This window comes from Gigantopelta aegis, chromosome 13, assembly GCF_016097555.1.
Source record: "Gigantopelta aegis isolate Gae_Host chromosome 13, Gae_host_genome, whole genome shotgun sequence".
NCBI classification, from domain to species: domain Eukaryota; kingdom Metazoa; phylum Mollusca; class Gastropoda; order Neomphalida; family Peltospiridae; genus Gigantopelta; species Gigantopelta aegis.
Genome location: NC_054711.1, coordinates 8,899,672 through 8,919,146, shown reverse-complemented (window position 1 = coordinate 8,919,146; position 19,475 = coordinate 8,899,672). Strand labels below are relative to the sequence as shown.

Sequence of the window (19,475 nt, the reverse complement as noted above, 5' to 3'; positions counted from 1 at the left end):
AGAAGAAATCTATCTTTTTGCTAAAATCAGGTTATAGTTGGTTGTTGTCTTATCCAGTTTAGCAAGGCAATATGCAGGAAATTACGGTAAACATAATGAGAAAGAAAATGGTGACTAGAAAGCCAGTATGAAACATGGATATCTGCTGATAAAAAAAATATGACAGATCATGAGATTCCTGTATTGCCCTTCTCCCTGATAATGACCTAAAAGACAGTCAGTAAGACTTTTGGGCACAAGCGCATTTTGTTTTTCATGTTACGCCAGACATCGAAATAAGTTGAGAACGGCCATTCAGGTTATAAGTGAGGTTACATCCAAAAAAAAAAAAAAAAATCAAGACTGATCTTTCCAGTTCCACAAACACTGCATCACACATGCATTTTTTTTTTAATGCAAAACAGGTACGCATCTTAGAAATCACGATACAGTTAAAGTTTGTTTTATTTAGAGCACATTGATTAATTAATCATTGGCTATTGATGTCGAACATTTCATAATTCTGACTCATAGTCATCAGAGGAAACCTGCTACATTTTTCCATTAGCAGCAAGGGATCTTGTATATGCACTTTCCCACATACAGGATAGCACATACCAGTCATTGACCAGTTGTTGCGCACTGGTTGGAACAAGAAAAATAACCCAATCAGCTGAATGGATCCACTGAGTTGATTCGATCCTGCAATGCATGCATCTCAGGCGAGCGCTCAACCTACTGAGCTAAATCCTGCTCCGTATCGCAATACAGCTGCCATAAATCAGTGCATTGAATTTGTTCCCACGAACTAATCTAAGCTTATTCCGATGCCTGCTTAGCTAAGCACACAATAATACACAAATCTTGGTCAATATTTCACAGAATTTCTACAATAATAGTTCTCTAAAAACACAATGTTATCTACCAACTAGTGACTAAAAGTTCAAATTAAAAAAAAAATGTATGTACACAAAAAATAAAGTTATGGAACATGAATGGTACAATGATATTCACAAATTTAGGATGACTTCTGTTATGTGGTGATATTAGCAAGAGAAATCAGTGGAACATATACCATATTAATCTCTGTATTTCACAATATATCAAACTAAACTGTCTTCTTACACAAGTACAGGGTTCGAAATTAAGTATTTGTTATGCACAGCAATTTATTTTAAAACAATTGATGTGGGTGAAACGGTTCACCGATGGCACTTTTGAGCCTGCCTATGACTATTTTTAAAGTGACATTTGCACCAAATAAACATTGAAAGGTAATTTTGCAGTATGTAGACATATTACAAATGTACAATTGTTACAAAGTGGCAGATAATGTACACCAGAGTATACATTTTGCCGTTAATGACAAGGTTTATCGACAGCAGTAATTTCTATTTGGCGACAAAAGTGTCATCAGTAATGCTCCCGCACAATGACGATTTATATCTCAATGACGGCAATTCCTGTTGGTGCCATCGTTAAGTTTGAGTCCTACAACAAATTATTTGTATCCTCATTCCATAATGACATAAAATTGCATCAGTCCTCGCACAACAAACTTAATTAGGTGTCTGATCATTCAAAATACAGCGAAACCTCTCAAGACCGGACCCTCTGTAAACCGGAATTCCCTCAAAACTAGCCGTTTTATAAGAGTCCCTTTTTAAAAACCAGAACAGAACATAACCTTCCTTAAACCAGATCCCTTTTTTAACTGGACAATTGTCTTGGCCCAAGCGTGTCCAGTTTAGAGAGGTTTCGCTGTACGTGTAAACCATTTATTGGTTATCAAACTGCATTTGCATTCGTGTTTCATAGAACAGCAAAAAATTTCTACCAAAATGACACATGAAGACAATAAGCTCACTGGCATTCTGCCCAATATTTCCTGTTGATTGTAGTTGTGTGTATGCATGCATGTGTGTGTCCAAATTAGTTGATATGTCGGTTTTATTTTTTCATTGTTCATAAACAGAAATACTTTTTTCCCCAAGGATGTCCAATTAATGCACCAGCTACACTCATATATCACAAGACACCTTTTATCAATCAAGCAATTTGCAGTGGGGTTTTTTTGTAAAAATATTGGGTTGAAATAGTTTTAAGAAATGAAGTCATATATATTTAAATCGACATGCTTGATATGAAAATGGTAACTGCCATACAGACGACTAAAAAAGATAAAAATAAGAATAAAATCACTTCTTAAATGTCTCATCAACTACTAGTGAACTTTAAATATGTCTTTGATATTTATACATGGATTTTTGTGTCGCATGTATATTGAAAATATTGTATTACAATGTTTGTTCAACCCTTCCATCATCACGAACTGCTTTCTTTTGGTTCTGTCATGGGTTAACAATCAGATTGAGTAGGATCTATACAGATGGTTCTAGACCTCTCTGAAACCTATACTTCAGAAAGACTCAAGTGTAAAATTCTTCAATATTTGATTTAACTTTTTGAAAAAGTTTACGATAATTCAAGAGTATTCGATAAATAGACAATTATTCGATAATTTCATACCGAGAACTGTCAGATTAAAAAACAACCATTTCTGCTAAAAATCACGTTGTCTAAGGGCCGTTTTCCATCAATGTGATGCCATGTGCGGAAATGTGCTTTGCCTTATCTGTGTTTTCACACGTCCAATACTATCAAAGTGTACTTTTAAGCCGAAAGTAAATACTTTGAGTTATGACGTCACCACACTGAAAAACATCTTGTGCTGATAAATTAATAATCAGTCAACTTCTTTTTTCAGCGTGTTGAACGTCTACATGCGAAATCGCTTCTATGGAAAAGGTCTATGTACGTATGCACTGTATCGACAAATTCACGTCAATGGAAGGCGGCCCCAAGACAAAAAACTAATTTAAATAATAAAACTTTGACAATGACTATTGTTTCTCAAACAACCAGCTGCAAAAGTCTGCCATCTTTCTTCGTCATCTCACTGGGACAGCTGCAAACTGTACTCGACAATTTCAAACATTGTTTGAACACTCTAAACGAGTGTATTTTCTGTCAGTTATCACTGGATATCACACGTCCTTCGAACAAGCTCGTCCATTAATTAATTAACGACTCTTAACACATTCAAAAGTCATCATCATCATCGTCTTCGTCGTAGTTGTATTTGACCGGCGCTCTCGATCGCCCCGTGGTGCGGCCGGGCATCGATGAGACAATGTTGCCGTTGTCAAGAGCCGAATCGTCGTCGTCACTTGATGCATACGTCTACAAAACAACAAAAACACATAGAAAGCAAAGCAAAGGAATAGTTAACACCACCTCAATACACGTTTAAACTAGAACTATCTGGAAACAAATATTTCTTTCAGACTTCTGAAAATTGTGAGAGCGATAGTTTCATTCGCGCATCTACCCATTTTTCGTTTACGCACTGAACTTATGACACCGTATACCAGTTCATGACAGGTTACGTGAAAAGGAAATGGGTTACTTGAATCTGGTTTTGCATAACCCCTAAACGGTCAACGCAAATTTTCAATTCTCAGACACCTGTGTTTAATGTCTAATAATGACACCTTGGCATGTCTTTAAATTATCGCTGTTTGGAAACGAATATTAGTATAATGAACCACATCACATATTTATATTATCGCTTTTTGGAAACGAATATTAGTTTAATGAACCTCATTACATATTTAAATTATTGCTATTTGGAAACAAATATTTGTTCAATGAACCTCGTTACATATTTAAATTATTGGTATTTGGAAACAAATATTTGTTCAATGAACCTCAGCACAAGCCTGGTAAGAAAAAAATATGGCTTGCCGGAAATAAGACTGTACAGGATGAGTGGAGGGTTGGGAACAGTGTGTGGAAAACTAGGACCTATGAGAGCAGGCATGTGATTCAAACATTTCTAAAAGAGTTCAAAATGATACAGGATCCCAGACCCCCTAGATGACTAGGGTGCCTGGGGGCATGAAATGTTTTTTAAAGCAGAATTCCGCCAATTAGCGGAAGAATTACATGCATGGAGAGGTATTTTAGATATTAAAACATTAAAATGTAATGAAATCACGAACTCAGCCTCGGCTAAATAAAAAATGCGATCATCATATATACATGGATAGTTGTCACGTGTCTCCTGAAAAATGACCTGCGATTTTTCTGTAATTTTTATTTCACCCACTAGCTATAAACAAAAATGGACTACATTTCTGAGGCCGCCATTTCGAGTCTTGCCTCAGTGAGTTTACCTTGGATTTCTTGGCGACAAAACCGCCGTCCGAATCATCAGAGTCAACAAAGGTAGGTCTCTTTACAGGTCTTCTTCCTCGGTTTCTTCACCTGTGTGCTCGTTTCTTTCTCTGAAAAAACCCAACCAGAACAACATTTTATGTCAAACTGTCTCTGCCCTGTACAAGCTTCCATTTTGGCTTGATGTCAACAAAAACAAAACAAAATGCTTTGGAAGTGACAAAATTGTTCTATTTTTATGTGCAATTCATAAACAGAAACTGATCATAATTTTTTGTTTTCATCATGCATACACACAAAACATTACTAACAAACTAATAATCTAGACAAATTCCTGACTATGAGCTGCAGACAACATTCTTCACCAAGGGCAAGTATTGCTGGGTTTTGGGGTTTTTAAATCCCACTGCCCCTTTCCTTTCTCTTTTAAGTTCCATTTCATTTCTTCCCAATCTGGCAACTCCTATCTTTTAACTTTTTTTTTAGCTGTCCACCTCCACATCCCAGTCCTCGTCTCTCCTTCCGTGACAGGTGCTTGTCTATTGTGGCTATCTATGCCACACACCTGTCATTTCCCATCAGCTTTAGCTGCGGGTTTAGTCCGACCACTACGGAGAGTGTTCAGTGGTTACTTCTGGCATTGTAATCACATACTATACTCCCCTACTACTGGCAATCGTTATCTAGTGCCATGGGTCAGACCAGCTTTATAAGCAGCAAAGGACGAGGATGTCAGGTGGGTGCAGGGAAGTACTCAGAGACTGCACCCGTGGAGGAAGCTGAGACAGGTAGGTGATGATTGGACAGCTTTGAAGACACAAGTCGCAGGAAATTGACAGACACGGTCAAAACAGATTTGAAATCGTGAAATTTTTTTTAAATGTTTATATTAATATAATGAGAATGGTAGACAGAAGGTTATAGATGAGAATCATGAAGTGTAAGCCAGCTTTGACCGGATTTGAACCACTGATCCTCCAGCAGCTTATCCACTAGACCACTATTGCAGTTTTATTTATATATTGATCAATCAATGGTTTTACAAGCTGCATATATATTTTTTTGTTCACTTCTAATTTGATTGCACGTTTCCTTTCCTTCTCACATCAAAGTTTGTTTTGTTTAACGACTCAACTAGAGCACATTGATTTATTAATCATTGGCTATTGGATGTCAAACATATGGTCATTTTTGACGGTCATAGAGAGGAAACCTGCTACATTTTTCCATGAGTAGCAAGGAATCTTTTATATGCACTGTCCCTTTCTCACATCAAGCAAAACTGAAATAACCGACAAACGACACATAAAATGGAGGCAGGTAAGGAGTATAAAGATAAAGGCAGTGAAATGGGTTCTAACAGCAAACATGAACAAGAAATTTGTTTACATTAAAGAAATAGCAAGCAAAAAATCATGTTCTAAATCTAATGTATACATACTAATTAATGTAACCTATTGGTAACATTGGCATACCTAGAATGACTACTATGGCTACTTATTTATTTACAAAAACAAACAAAAAAACCCCATCTTTTATCACCGACTACATGAAAATTTAAAGACATTCCATTTCTACATAACCAACATTAAAAGTTTTAAAACTTCAGTTCCCAATATTTTCATTACAGGTACATACAGGTAAAATATGAAGTAATTTTGTGCACATTTGTTTTTTTCCCCGTATACTACCAAATCAAATCCTATAGACGACAATAGTAACATATGTGGCTAAAACTCCTACTTGCAACGTATCAATCGACATAAACGCCACGGATATAAATACTACCACCCCTCACCCTTAAAGTAAATCACAAAAAAGTGGGTGTCAAGCTGCTCATTTCTGAGATAACGGGTAGCGTCTATGACTACCCTAGTTCCGCACAAAATTTGAGTACTTTTTTTTTACAGGTACCCCATACATGTTCCAAGCACGAGGCTATCTGACACAGTGGTACTAGATGAAATAAAATTGCATACATTTTTAGCCCAGATGAAAGTAATTTTTTTTACAACCAACACACTCACATTTATAACCAATCACAGGACTTGTGGTGTTCACTTCTCTATCAAAAGTTGGGTGCACCTCGAACTTTGACCCAGCCGGAGGTTATTTGGTTTAGTACTACCTGTATTCCGTGCAATTATAGTATTTAACCATGCAACTGGGAAGCAGGATACAGATTTTCAAAGCTATCTTTCTATGCCACAATATCGTAAAACCACCGTAATCTATTACGTCATTACAGTGTATGCCACAATATCGTAAAACCACCGTAAGCAATTTTACGTCATTACAGTGTATGCCACAATATCGTAAAACCACCATAAGCTATTACGTCACTACAGCGTATGCCACAATATCGTAAAACTGTGAACAATCAAAATTTTAAAAGCAAAATGTTTCCCCGGCAAAGAGAATAAGCAAGTAAGGCGATGCAATTATTAGTAATAACGTAACAAAAAAAAGCCGATGAAATCTCAACTATGGTTATAGTGTTAGTTAGAACAGATTTCAATGAAATGACCAACAACTGACAACAAACAATTAGTAGACAAAAAAAAAAGTAAAACGTACAATAAGAAATGTGACAGTCACAACAGTGAAATATACGACAAGAAATTAACAGATAGCACACTTTACTCCCCGACTGAAATCATGCTTATAAAACTAATAACATCTTGAGACTTTTAATGTCATGGCAGTCAGTTCAATTGTACTCTGTTGAATCGGAGTGTGGACAAAAACACAGAGAATGATTGTGAGGTGTCTTTAAAGTGCACATTGGAAGACTTTATATTTTGAAAGGTTTGACCACAATGGCACTTCTGCATTCTACCCTAAAGTGAAAGAAGGGGTGTAGAATATCAGCCTTCTGTTTTAATAAACAGCACTCAGGGTTCACAGCCCTAAAGACCAAACAAATTCAAAGACTTTCAAAAGACTTTTACTTACCATTTTCAAAGACTTCAAAGACTTTTACACAGCAGTCAAAGACAATAGAATGCGATAAAAATACCAAATCAGTTTGTTTACATTGCTGTCTATAGCAAGCAAATGGGCTTTTTTTTACAATGATCTTGACAGGTTAAACCTTGTAACTGGAAAATATCAAGTGCATGCAGCTGGAAAAGTATTGTGTTATGATATAGCTACACCAGCAAAAAGAAGGTCATAGTATTGATGCTGATTGAAAAAAATTAACAATAAAATAAAAGAATGCATACAATACAAGAATTTAAAGACTTTTAAAGACTTGCATTACAATTCAAAGACCTAAAAATCATTTGTTTCAAATTCAAAGACTTTGAAGGAATTTAAAGACCGCTACAAACCCTGAGCATTTCTCCTCTTACTTCCCATTGTTTTAAAGAGTGCCATTTTCTCCTCAACCGTCTGAATGCGATTTTTTCATGCTCGTGGGGGTTTTTCACTTCTGCATAACACAGAACATACAGTGCAGAAGATGGTTAGTAAAAACATCAACAACAAACCTGGACTGAGGGCAATTATATCGTCATCATCGGACAATTCTATCTGAGCACTAGATTTGAATTTGGTCAGTTTACTGGGCTTCGAGAACATGGTAGAAATAGATGGCTGTTTGGGGTCGGCTGAAAACATTGTAAAAATTACACACCTGTTTAGCTAAAAGGAAACAAAACTGCCAATATTTAGAGTATGGAAAGACGTCAACAATGATATGGAGTCGCCTAAACATATTGTTGAAATTACAGACTAGGGGCCTAATTCACTAAAGTCTCGCAACTTTGTGATCTTGCAGTGCAATGCTAAAAGACTTGCCAAGAGGATGCTTTGTTGTCTAGCAGAGCCTAAGAGACCTTTGTGAATTAGGCCCCTGTTTAGACAAGTGGGAAAAATAAAATATGCCAATATTTCATACAGCCTGCAGAGACCTTAATAACCAAGTGAGAAGGAAAACAAATACTGCCCACTCGCCAATCACCAAAGACGAACTGAAGTCACATTATAAAGCTGATAGTAAAAACAAGCCGTTTTTATTTTTTACTCACCATTCCCTATCACAAAGGCCAGGGTGAAAACAGGGAACAGTGTTTGTGGGTATGACCTAGGGATAAAACACTGCAAGTACGGTAGTAAGTAGCCACCTCTCTTAAAAGGCCACTTCTTTTTACCCTCTTTGAAGGCTGCTTAACAGATCTGATTGTAGTTCTATGCACATTTGTTTCACATCCGTACAAACATTAAACAGAAACTATTTTGGATTTTCAAACATTCTGTAAAGTTTTCTGGAAAATAGGGATTTAACATGTTTCACAAAGATCTAGTCAAAATTCGACAACAAAATTTGATGGATGGAAAACAAGACACAAAGTAAATCAACATCAGAAAAAGTTCCACCTCAAAAATGATAGCAGATCGAAACATGGAAAGCAAAGCACATATTCTAAAACATCTACTGTAAAATACGTTAAAAAAACGAAAGAATAATGCACAGATCACAGATGAAGGAAAATTAGTAAGTAAACCACAAATAACTACATAGAAAGGAAGGAAGGTAATGTTTTATTTAACACACTCCACACATTTACAGTTACATGGTGTCGACATATGGCTAAGGACCACACAGATATTGAGAGAGGAAATCTGCTGTCGCCACTTCATGGACTACTTTTCGATCATCAGCAAGGGATCTTTTATGTGCACAATCCCACAGACAGGATAGTACATACCATGGCCTTTGATACACCAGTCGTGGAGCACTGGTTGGAAAAAGAAATAGCCCAATGGGCCCACTGACAGTAATCGATCCTTGCATCAGGTGAGCGCTGTACCACTGGGCTACTTTTCGCCCCAAATAGCTCTCTATGAAATAAAATCAACAGACCTTTTTTAGCTTTCTTTGCTGCCGGCTTTTTCGTTTTCTTTTCTACTAGTTTGGGCTTTTCGGGCTCTTTTTTACTAGAGGCAAACATGTCACCATCACTGCTGTCATCAAATGTTATAGCTGATGAAGAAAACATTTTTTATTTTAAGTTATGCAAAATGTACATGAAATTAGAGCAGTTTATACATTGTAATAACTGCAAGTTGGTCTTGCAAAAGTAAAAAAATTTAAAATTGCCGTAGGTAGGCTAAAAAGTATCATTTCACCTGTGGCATTTTTGCTTAATTCTCAACTTCTAGCCCTGCCACACAATTAATGAAAGAGAAAATCCAATGCAGCCTTATAATTTTTAAGATCATATTTTAAGTTATTTATACTATAATATTTTAAGTTATTTGTAAGCAGTAATCCTACATTTACTAGTCGGCTGTGAGACTGTTTGTGTAAAAGGCTTGTAGAAATATTTATAAATTATTTTTGAGATATTTTAAGATATTTTTAAGATCAAAATTTTAAGTTATTCGTAAGCAGTAATCCTACATTTACTGGACGGCTGCGAGACTGTGTTTGTGGTGAAGGTTTTCATGGAGAAGGCTTCGGCGTCACTGTCGGTATCGGAGAAGTCCGCGGTGATCACGGGACTCGATCCTCGGTCCGGTTGTTTGACGGGAACGGGCCTGAAACAAAACAAATGTCTAATCAGGCTTTGTATTAAAAGAGAAGTGTTCACTCACATGCACCGTCATCCAAATAAACTGAATTTTAGGCTTGCTAACAATCACCCACCTAGGAAATAGGATATATTCTTACAGAAATAAGTTCCTAATGCACAAAACTAAATATTTTGAGAATACTGGCAGTAACTACCGGACAGCTAAACCTTTTTGCATTTAGGTAAGCTCAACTATAATTTTTTTTGCATAATTTTAAACCAAATTAACTAATCTAACATATCATTAAAGAAAAAGATTAAAACCCCACAAAAATAATACTTACCGACTCACATATGCCACAAAAATAAACTTACTAATTCACATACGAACATTATTTTATGTATTTATAAACATTTTACCTGAAAATATGTAAGTAAAAGTTATAAATTTGTACCCATTTAATGTGGTTTTTGTCATAAATTAATCCAGTAGTCAGAAAGTTAGTAACTCACTTGGTGTCTGCAGGCTTTTCTTTAATACTTTCAATTTCCACATCAGAATCGACTGGCTTAAACGACTGTTCTGATTCAGATTTAACTACCTCGTCATCCGAATCAAAGTACTTCACTTTTGTTGTAGCTAAAAATAACACACATTTAAACAATTACAAAACAAACATTCTGAGAGTACTGCTAAACCAATACATGTCCCCTACCGGGCACAACAAATTATTGGATTTCAAGGGTCATAACTCTGTAAGAAATGAAAAATGGGTATATCATCATGAAAGTCAAACTTGACCTGTAACCGTACATGATAAATCTATACACAAAATTTCAGCTCAATATCGTGAGACAATGTGAAAAAAAACATCCAGAAAACTATATGTGGAACAGACATACAAACAGAATGGAGACAAACCCTAGTATCCTTTGGGGACTTAAAAATGGAAAAATGTAGCAGCAGGGCACAATATTTCACGCGAACAGCCGTTCTGTTCGCGCGCCGGATATGCAAAATTAAATTTACGTGAACCACAAATCGGTTACGTCGTGACCTGTAGACGTTCAGAAATTAAAACTTGCAGACTTCACGATTACAGAAAATTTATTCATGCAGACATACTACTAGATTGATTTTTAGAAACTTGATGCGCGGCAAAGCAGTAGACAACGGTATACTAGTATTGCAACGGTTGTAACTTGAGACAAAAGGCTCAGTATAGAGTCGAGCGAAAAGTTTTAAAGAAATGTGCACGGACCGCTGTGGCGCATAAATTATCTGCTGCTATTCTATCTCTAAAGGAATATATGTAGACATAATATTGGACTGTCTGTAATTTTACAAAGGTTGAAAACGGTTTTAATGTAAACAAAAATGCAAAAATCGCATAATGAGCTTTAAATAACAACATTTGGAACATCACTGTTTTGAAATATTGTCCCCTGTAGCAGGCCTGGTGCTTTTAGAGTCTAGATTCGTCTGAGACGTGAACGTCATGGCAACGCCATACAAATTGTATGTGTCTGATGTCATTACAGATTGAGTCTGAACTCTAAAACTTTTATAAGCACAGGCCCAGGTTTCCTCTCTATGACAAAAGTAAAAATAAATTTTGTATCTCCTGAGTTCAAGGGCCATAACAGTGAAAAATGGATAAATCACCATTAAAGTTCAACCTGATCTGTAACCGCTCATGATAAACCTATAAACAACATTTGAGCTCAATATCTCAAAGCATTGTATAAAAAAAAAAACATCCAGAGAACTATGAGAATGGACCGGCAGGAGACTAAAAATGGAAAAATGTAGCAGGTTTCCTCTCTATGACTAATCATGTTTGAATTACCAAATACATAACCGATGATCAATAAATCAATGTGCTCTAGTAGTGTCGTTGGGGTGGGACGTAGCCCAATGGTAAAGTGCTCTCCTGATGCACATTTGATCTCCTCGGATCGGCCACGTCGGTGGGCCCATTGGGCTACGTCTCGTGCCAGCCAGTGCACCACGATTGGTATATCAAAGTCTGTGTTATGTGCTATCCTGTCTGTGGGATGGTAACTATAAAAGATGCCTTGCTACCAATGGAAAAATGTAGCAGGTTTTCTCTCTAAGACTATATGTAAAAATTACCGAATGTTATACACCCAATTGCCCATGATTAATAAATCAATGTGCTTTAGTGGTGTCGTTAAACAAAACAAACTTTAAGAATGGCAAAAACATGGAGGAATGAATGAACGAAGGAATGACAGAATAAATGAATGTTTAACAGCTATTGGGTGTTTAAACCATGGTAAATGCAAAAATAAAATGATGATCAACATCAATATGAAAATTCAAGTGTTAAAATAAAAACAGTGTCAACAGCCATGCAAAAGTATAAGGATAACAGTAAGTATGTGCAAACATATTTAAAAGTATTACAGTAAGTGCGAATAAAAATCAGCATCTCGTAGAAACCTCAAGACAAGTTCAGGGTGGAATCGAAATGATTCCAGCACATTTTGTCTACCATATATGTCTTTCCTCGTTGGTCCAAGATAAAATCTGGAGGAGAAGATGAGTAAAGATGATTTTAAAACAGCAATAGAATAAGATTCACACGTTACCTGCAGCCCTGCGTGGCACTGCTCGTTCCCGAGGAATGAAGGCAAAGCTGGTGTCGCCATTTTCTACGTCCGAGAGGTCGCTCGCACCACTTATTGAGACGTCAGAGTCGAACACCTTCTTCTTCTTCTTCGGGGAAGTCTTTGGTCTGGGAGCTACAGAAAGAATTAATAAATGAATGAATGAACAAATGAATGAAAGAAAGAAAGAATGAAAGAATGAATGCATGAATGAACAAATGATTACATGCATTAATGTTTAATGACACCCCAGCACAAAAAAATAGATTGGCTACTGGGTGTAAATGCAAACATTAAATGTTGAACCACATCAATATAAAAATTCAACAGTTAAGTTAAAACACAGTGTAAAGAACTGTGCAAAAAATACAAATATCACAGAGAAATAAAATTAAAATTTAGAATAAAAGTCAGTATCATGAAGAAATTGCAACAAAAGTTCAGGATATAATTTCGATTCCATCACATTTCTTTGTCCAAATAGATCTTTTCTAGTTTCCTTGAGATGCTTACGCTCCATCAAAATGTACACTGACAGTGCTGGGAATATTTTTTTTTAAAGTAAAACAAGCTGAATTATTATTGATGGTGAATTCTTCGGTTTCAGGGCTACAAAAACAGTCAAATAAGTTACAACATTACTGAGGGCTTTAGACTGCCCCAAAGCTGAGGCTATAAAGGGTGTGCCCAAAACAGGTATGCAAAAATCAATGAATTGTTAAGCTGTGCTTAGATTTTTAAAAAACCTTGAAATGCAATTCTGATTATGTACAACACTTTACCAGCTATTATTAAACAGACATACCCTAGTTTTTAAACACTAAGGCATATTTTTTACTATTAGAGCCATTTTTGATAACTGAAATCATACTTTACTTAGATTTTATGGTTTAGATTATCCATTTCCGTACATTCGAAGTGTTTTTAGTCATCCTGGTGTTTTTAATATCACAAACTGCATTTCTCATATTTTTAAAAACGCACGTGCGTCTGAGAAGTAACAGGTATTTAGTCGAGTTTTAGTCTATTTTTAGAGGGTATTTCACCATTTAAAAGTCACAGACTCATGTTTGACTCAATTGTAACTTTATCCAAATGTGTTACAGGTTTGTAGATTAACTGAACTTAGTGTTAATTTTCACGGGTTGAAACTAGGGTCTCTCCCTTTAACATGAGTGCACTAAACATACCTTTGTGTGCTCAGAACAGATCAAAAGCCTGTTGTGCCCAAATCAGTGAGATCTACAGCCCAGTTGGGTCACTGAAACTAGGGTGTGTCCCTTTAACATGAGTGCACTAAACATACCTTTGTGTGCTCAGAACAGATCAAAAGCCTGTTGTGCCCAAATCAGTGAGATCTACAGCCCAGTTGGGTCACTGAAGACTTGTACACAGTACGAGACTCAACGAAACTGGAACTATGTGGTATCATTACAAATTAAGGCTCGACCTAAATGTTTTATAAGCACGGGACCTGCATGTGTACTTTCAGGAATATACAATTCATTCCTTCCTTGAAATAGTTACCTTTTGTTGTGGCTGGTCCCGTCTTTGCTTTCGGTATCATCTTCTTCACCGTGACACCGATCCGCTCAGCAAGGCTTTTCGGTTCATCGTCCCCATTCTCCTGTTTGATGTCGTCCACGTCCACGTCCACGTCCACATCCATGGGTTGGCTCTCCCCATCTCCGTCAAACTTCAGAGTCTTCTTACCCTGGTAAAGAGAATCTTAGTTAGTCATTCAGTCTTATTTATCAGGTGCCACATGAAGTAGCCCAGTGGTAAAAGCACATGCTCGCTAGAGCACATCGATTTATTAATCAATGGTTATTGGATGTAAAAAATAAATTGGTAATTGTGAAATATAATCTCAGATAGAAAACCTACTACATTTTTCCATTGGTAGCAAGAGATCTTTAATATGCACCATCCCGCAGACAGAATAGCACACACCACTGACTTTGATATATATGTTATGGAACACTGACTAAAAACAACAAAAAATACCACAATAGGTCCACCGACGGGGATCAATCATGGACCAACCGCACATATGGCAAGGGCTTTACCCCTGGGCTGTATCCCGCCTCTCAAACTAAGCAAAGCATTCGACAAACGATGAGGTTGAGAGTTACTAATACCTTTTTCAGTTTGCGGGCTGCGTCTTTCTCCGCTTTGATTTTCATCCCCGAGTCGATCCTCGGCTCCACTCGGATGCCCAGCGGTGACGGCATCACCTCGTTGACAATCTTCCGTGGTTTCCCAGACTTCCCCTTCACCACCTTCGACTTTAGGTGCACGATGTTGTCCTCTCTCTCTTGCTGTTCAACTTCCTGAGACATAAAAAACATTGCACATTTTGGTTCGGGAACCGATTTTGTAGTTTTTTTAAAGCAAAAAAAAAAAAAAAACCAACAAAGAAATATAAATAAATAAATAACTGACAGACTGGACATATAGAAATTATTCAGGGAACATTTTGTTCAGTATTGTGTCACAATTCACTACACAAGTTTTAGAGATCGCTACACAATATTTATTAAAATATTAAAAAGTAGTAGTTAATTAATTTTCAATTGACTAGAAATATCATATCAAAATTCTGAAAAGAAAATGTCCCTTATTACTGATAAGAAAAAGAATCTGTTTTGTGCAACATTCACAAGTTGTGCAAATATCAATAAAAGTTGGAAAAACGTCCTTCATCGAGGTACATAGAGATGTGATAATGATTTACTAAAAACGCACATTCTGAGAGTACTACTAAAGCAATATATGTCCCCTATCAGGCACAACTAACTTTTACATTTCCTAAGTTCAGGGGTCATAACTCTGTGAAAAATGCATAAATAAATCACCAGGAAAGAAAGAAATGTTTTATTTAATGACGCACTCAACACATTTTATTTACGGTTATATGGCATCAGACATATGGTTACGGACGACAAGGATATGAGAGGAAACCCGCTGTCGCCACTTAATGGGCTACTCTTTTCGATTAGAAGCAAGGGATCTTTTATATGCACTATCCCACAGACAGGATAGCACATACCACAGCCTTTGAGAGTCAAACAGGATCTACAACAGCATGTGGTACAACTATACACAAAACCAACCGCACATCAAGCGAGAGCTTTACCACTGGGCTACGTCCCGCCCCCAATCACCATGAGAGTCAAACAGGATCTATAACAGCATGTGGTACAACTATACACAAAACCAACCGCACATCAAGCGAGAGCTTTACCACTGGGCTACGTCCCACCCCCAATCACCATGAGAGTCAAACAGGATCTATAACAGCATGCGGTACAACTATACACAAAATTTCTGCTCAATATCTTGAGACATTGCGGGGGAGGAGGGAAAGCACAAAAAACTTAATTTTGGTATCTCTTAATTTCAAGGACAATAACTCAGTAAAAAAAAAGGGTAATTGCCAAGAAAGTGAAATTTCATCTGAAACTACATAATAAGGCTATAAACAAAATTTCAACTCAATATCCTTAGACATTGCAAAAAGTTAGCTTTTTTACATGCATCATGACAGATTAAACCTTGTAAGTGGAAAATATCAAATGCACGCAGCTGTAAAAGATAACATCATTGCTTTGGCTATGATTTGTGAGAATTAAAAGACTTTCAAAGACTTTTATTACAATTCAAAGACTTTCAAAGACCTAAAAATATATTTTAATTGTTTTCAAATTCAAAGACTTTCAAGGAATTTCAAGACCGCTACAAACCCTGACACTGTAGGTGTAATGCAAACAGAAACTAATCAGGCTGCACTACCCAAATCAGTTCCCAATACTGATAAAGTGTAGTAACTTACATATGATCTACTTGCAAAAAGTAACAACAAAAAACCCCAGAGTCACATCTCAGTTAACTAATGTGTTCAGCAGCAGACACTTTGTACTCACATCGAGCATTTCCAAAAACCGTTCCAAGTCTTCCTTCCACAAATCACAGTACGTCTTCCCTCTCAGAATCTGCAGCTCACGTGCCTGCAACACAAACATCGAATACAGGTCAAATGATAACATCATTAATTTCTTGACATAAAACTGCAAATGTAGTTATACAGTGTAATCCAAATGTAATTATGTATACACAACACAGAATCCAAAATGAAAATGGTGGAACAAAAGAATCTGGGTTTTTTTTGCTGGGTTTTGCAAAGTAGTAGTTTACTGTAAACTTTTCACTACACAATAATTCAGCAATTAAATGTCTTGTCTACCATAAACGTTTTTGATGCACTGTCATGAACATCCATAGGTGCAACAACAAACCAAGTTTAATGGGCCTTAGACTTATAATTTAAGAGAAAATGTTTTAAATGTGAATCTTTTTAACGTTAAATTTTTTATGCTGGCGTGCTGCTATCGGAAAAATAATATCAATATCTTGCCCTTTAACTTCGTAAAGGTGAATTTTTTTGTGTAACAATAAACCAAGTTTGTGAGAAACTGATATAAACTTCAAATTTTAATGTGCCGTTGGAATAGTATGAGATATATCTTGCTTTTAATTTATCACTATGCTGTAGTGGTGTCACTGAATAAAATAAAACAAAATTTTAACAGAAAAAAGAAAGAAATGTTTTGTTTAATGATGCACTCAACACATTTTATTTACGGTTATATGGCATCAGACATATGGTGAAGGACCACACAGATATTGAGAGGATACCCAGTTGCCATCTCATGGGCTACTCTTTTCGATTAGCAGCAAGGGTTCTTTTATATGCACCAACCTAGACAGGGTAGCACATGCCACGGCCTTTGATATACTAATCGTGCGACACTGGATGCAATGAGAAATAGCCCAATGGTGACCCACCAACGGGGATCGATCCCAGACCAATCAAGCATTGAGTGAATGCTTTACCACTAGGCTATGTCACGCCCCCTGGCTGGAATGAGAAATAGCCCAATGGTGACCCACCGACAGATCAATCCCAGACCAACCGTGCATCGAGCGAACACTTTACCACTAGGCTATGTCACGCCCCCTGGCTGGAATGAGAAATAGCCCAATGGGCCCACCAACAGATCAATCCCAGACCGACCGTGCATCGAGCGAACACTTTACCACTAGGCTATGTCACGCCCGCTGGCTGGAATGAGAAATAGCCCTATGGGTCCACCGACAGATCAATCCCAGACCGACCATGCATCGAGCGAACACTTTACCACTAGGCTATGTCACGCCCGCTGGCTGGAATGAGAAATAGCCCAATGGGTCCACCAACAGATCAATCCCAGACCGACCGTGCATCGAGCGAACACTTTACCACTAGGCTATGTCACGCCCCCTGGCTGGAATGAGAAATAGCCCAAATGGACCCACCGACGGGACTCAATCCCAGAATGACCGTGCATTAAGCGAGTGCTTAACCACTGGGCTACGTCACACCCCCTAGCTGGAACGAGAAATAGCCCAATGGGCCAACCGACAGGGATCAGTTCTGGACCGACCGTGCATCGAGCGAACGCTTTACCATTAGGCTATGTCCCGCCCCATGGCTGGAATGAGAAATAGCCCAATGGGCCCACCGACGGGAATCAATCCCAGAGCAAACGCTTTACCACTAGGCTACGTCCCGCCCCATAACATTACCAGAAAATCTAAGAGCAAACTGACCTTGGCGTCCCTCTGTTTACACAGCTCGTCCTTCCTCTCCTTGGTGAGGTTCCACAGTGGCATGCTCAGGATGTAGTTGAAGTCGGGCCCACCGCCCGTCGAACTCTCGGCATCGTCCGCTTCGTCGTCATCATCCATGTTCTGTTGAAAACATCACAGTATTATCACACAAGGTTTTGTTTACGACAACTCGGCCGTTGTACACTAACGGCTATTTACAGGGCTAACTTTGGGCAAGGAGAACATTTTGCCAAATTGTTTATTAACCTTCTGACTACTGCAGGTGAGGTTATCTCGCCTGACTTCATGGAAGTCGACACACTGTACACTGTATACAGTGCATTCCACAATTCGTATTTCCCATCATTTTGCACACACCGGAAATAATAACAGACCAACAGGAAACAGATTATTTGATAGTTTGTCAGCTTTCGTTTTTTGTTTCTCAATGAAAAATACCTGGGTATTTTTAATTGAAAAAAGTAAAAATATGTGAGTAAAAGTTTAAGTTATAAATTTGTATCCTCTCGATATGTTTTTTGTCAAAACTTAATCCAGTAGACAAAAGGTTAAACATAAAAAATGTGCACAAATCCAGTTATTTTATTTTAAAATTAAAATACAAAAATCAATCATTACATAAAAATATTTTGCAAAATTAAAGTAAAATTTGCCAGCTGTTTTTAAAATTTGTAATATATATATACCAGTCCTAGAATACATACAGAAGCAATAAAAAAAACTTTAAATGCTTCTAAAAATATGCAATAAGAAATACCAGAAAACCCTGAAACATCCAATAAATTTGTTTTTAAAAAGGTGATGAAAAAGACGAAGAAAGGAATATAACGAGAGTATATGCATTTCACCTTCTCTTTGTCCTGCGAGTCTTTCCACGCCTTGACGGGGTCCGAGTCGTAACCTTTCCGCACCAGCATCTGAATGATGTCCTTCTTCGTCTTGTTTTCTGTCAAACAGACACACAATTCATTAATGAACCAACGAAGTGCCCCAAACAGGCTAAGAAAACAACTTTAAAGTTTGTTTTCTTTTACATCACAACTAGAGCACATTTATTTATTAACCATTCATTACTGGGCCCGTGCTTATAAAACTTGAAGTCTAGACTTTAAAAAGTCCAGACTTTAATGTAATGCCATTTCAATGGCGTTGCCATGACGTTAAAGTCTGGACTTTATTAAAAAAACATATTAGTGACTGCAGCTTTAAAAAAAATATTAGACTAGCTTTTTAAAAAAAGAAGTAAAACGCAGCTTTAAGAATAGAACACTTTAGAATGTAGCTTTAAAAAAAGGAAATATCAGAACCTGCAGCTTTAAAAGGTTTATTTTTATTAGATACTGAACATTTGAAGCCGCAGTCTCTTAACATTTTCTTTTTTAAAGCTGTAGTAAAAAAAATAAAATATTAGAGACTGCAGTTTTAAAT

The 19,475-nt window shown here is 37.1% G+C and overlaps 1 protein-coding gene across 5 annotated transcripts in view; it reads right to left on the bottom strand.

The window, feature by feature from the left end:
* Positions 1 to 609: 609 nt before the first annotated feature.
* LOC121387353 (DNA topoisomerase 2-beta-like) overlaps positions 610 to 19,475 on the bottom strand; it is a 62,044-nt gene continuing 43,178 nt past the window's right edge. For 4 of the 5 annotated variants that reach the window (XM_041518403.1, XM_041518402.1, XM_041518405.1 and 1 more), the window contains 12 exons: positions 18,896 to 18,993; positions 18,027 to 18,167; positions 16,301 to 16,384; positions 14,516 to 14,707; positions 13,902 to 14,088; positions 12,357 to 12,509; positions 10,254 to 10,380; positions 9,629 to 9,765; positions 9,089 to 9,208; positions 7,713 to 7,832; positions 4,218 to 4,328; positions 610 to 3,222 (listed from right to left, as the gene is read on the bottom strand). In XM_041518403.1, coding sequence (XP_041374337.1) covers positions 4,261 to 4,328; positions 7,713 to 7,832; positions 9,089 to 9,208; positions 9,629 to 9,765; positions 10,254 to 10,380; positions 12,357 to 12,509; positions 13,902 to 14,088; positions 14,516 to 14,707; positions 16,301 to 16,384; positions 18,027 to 18,167; positions 18,896 to 18,993 — 1,427 coding nt within the window. In that variant the 3' untranslated portion in view covers positions 610 to 3,222; positions 4,218 to 4,260. The remainder of the gene's footprint in view (positions 3,223 to 4,217; positions 4,329 to 7,712; positions 7,833 to 9,088; positions 9,209 to 9,628; positions 9,766 to 10,253; positions 10,381 to 12,356; positions 12,510 to 13,901; positions 14,089 to 14,515; positions 14,708 to 16,300; positions 16,385 to 18,026; positions 18,168 to 18,895; positions 18,994 to 19,475) is intronic. The other variant, XM_041518406.1, reaches the window with a different exon arrangement.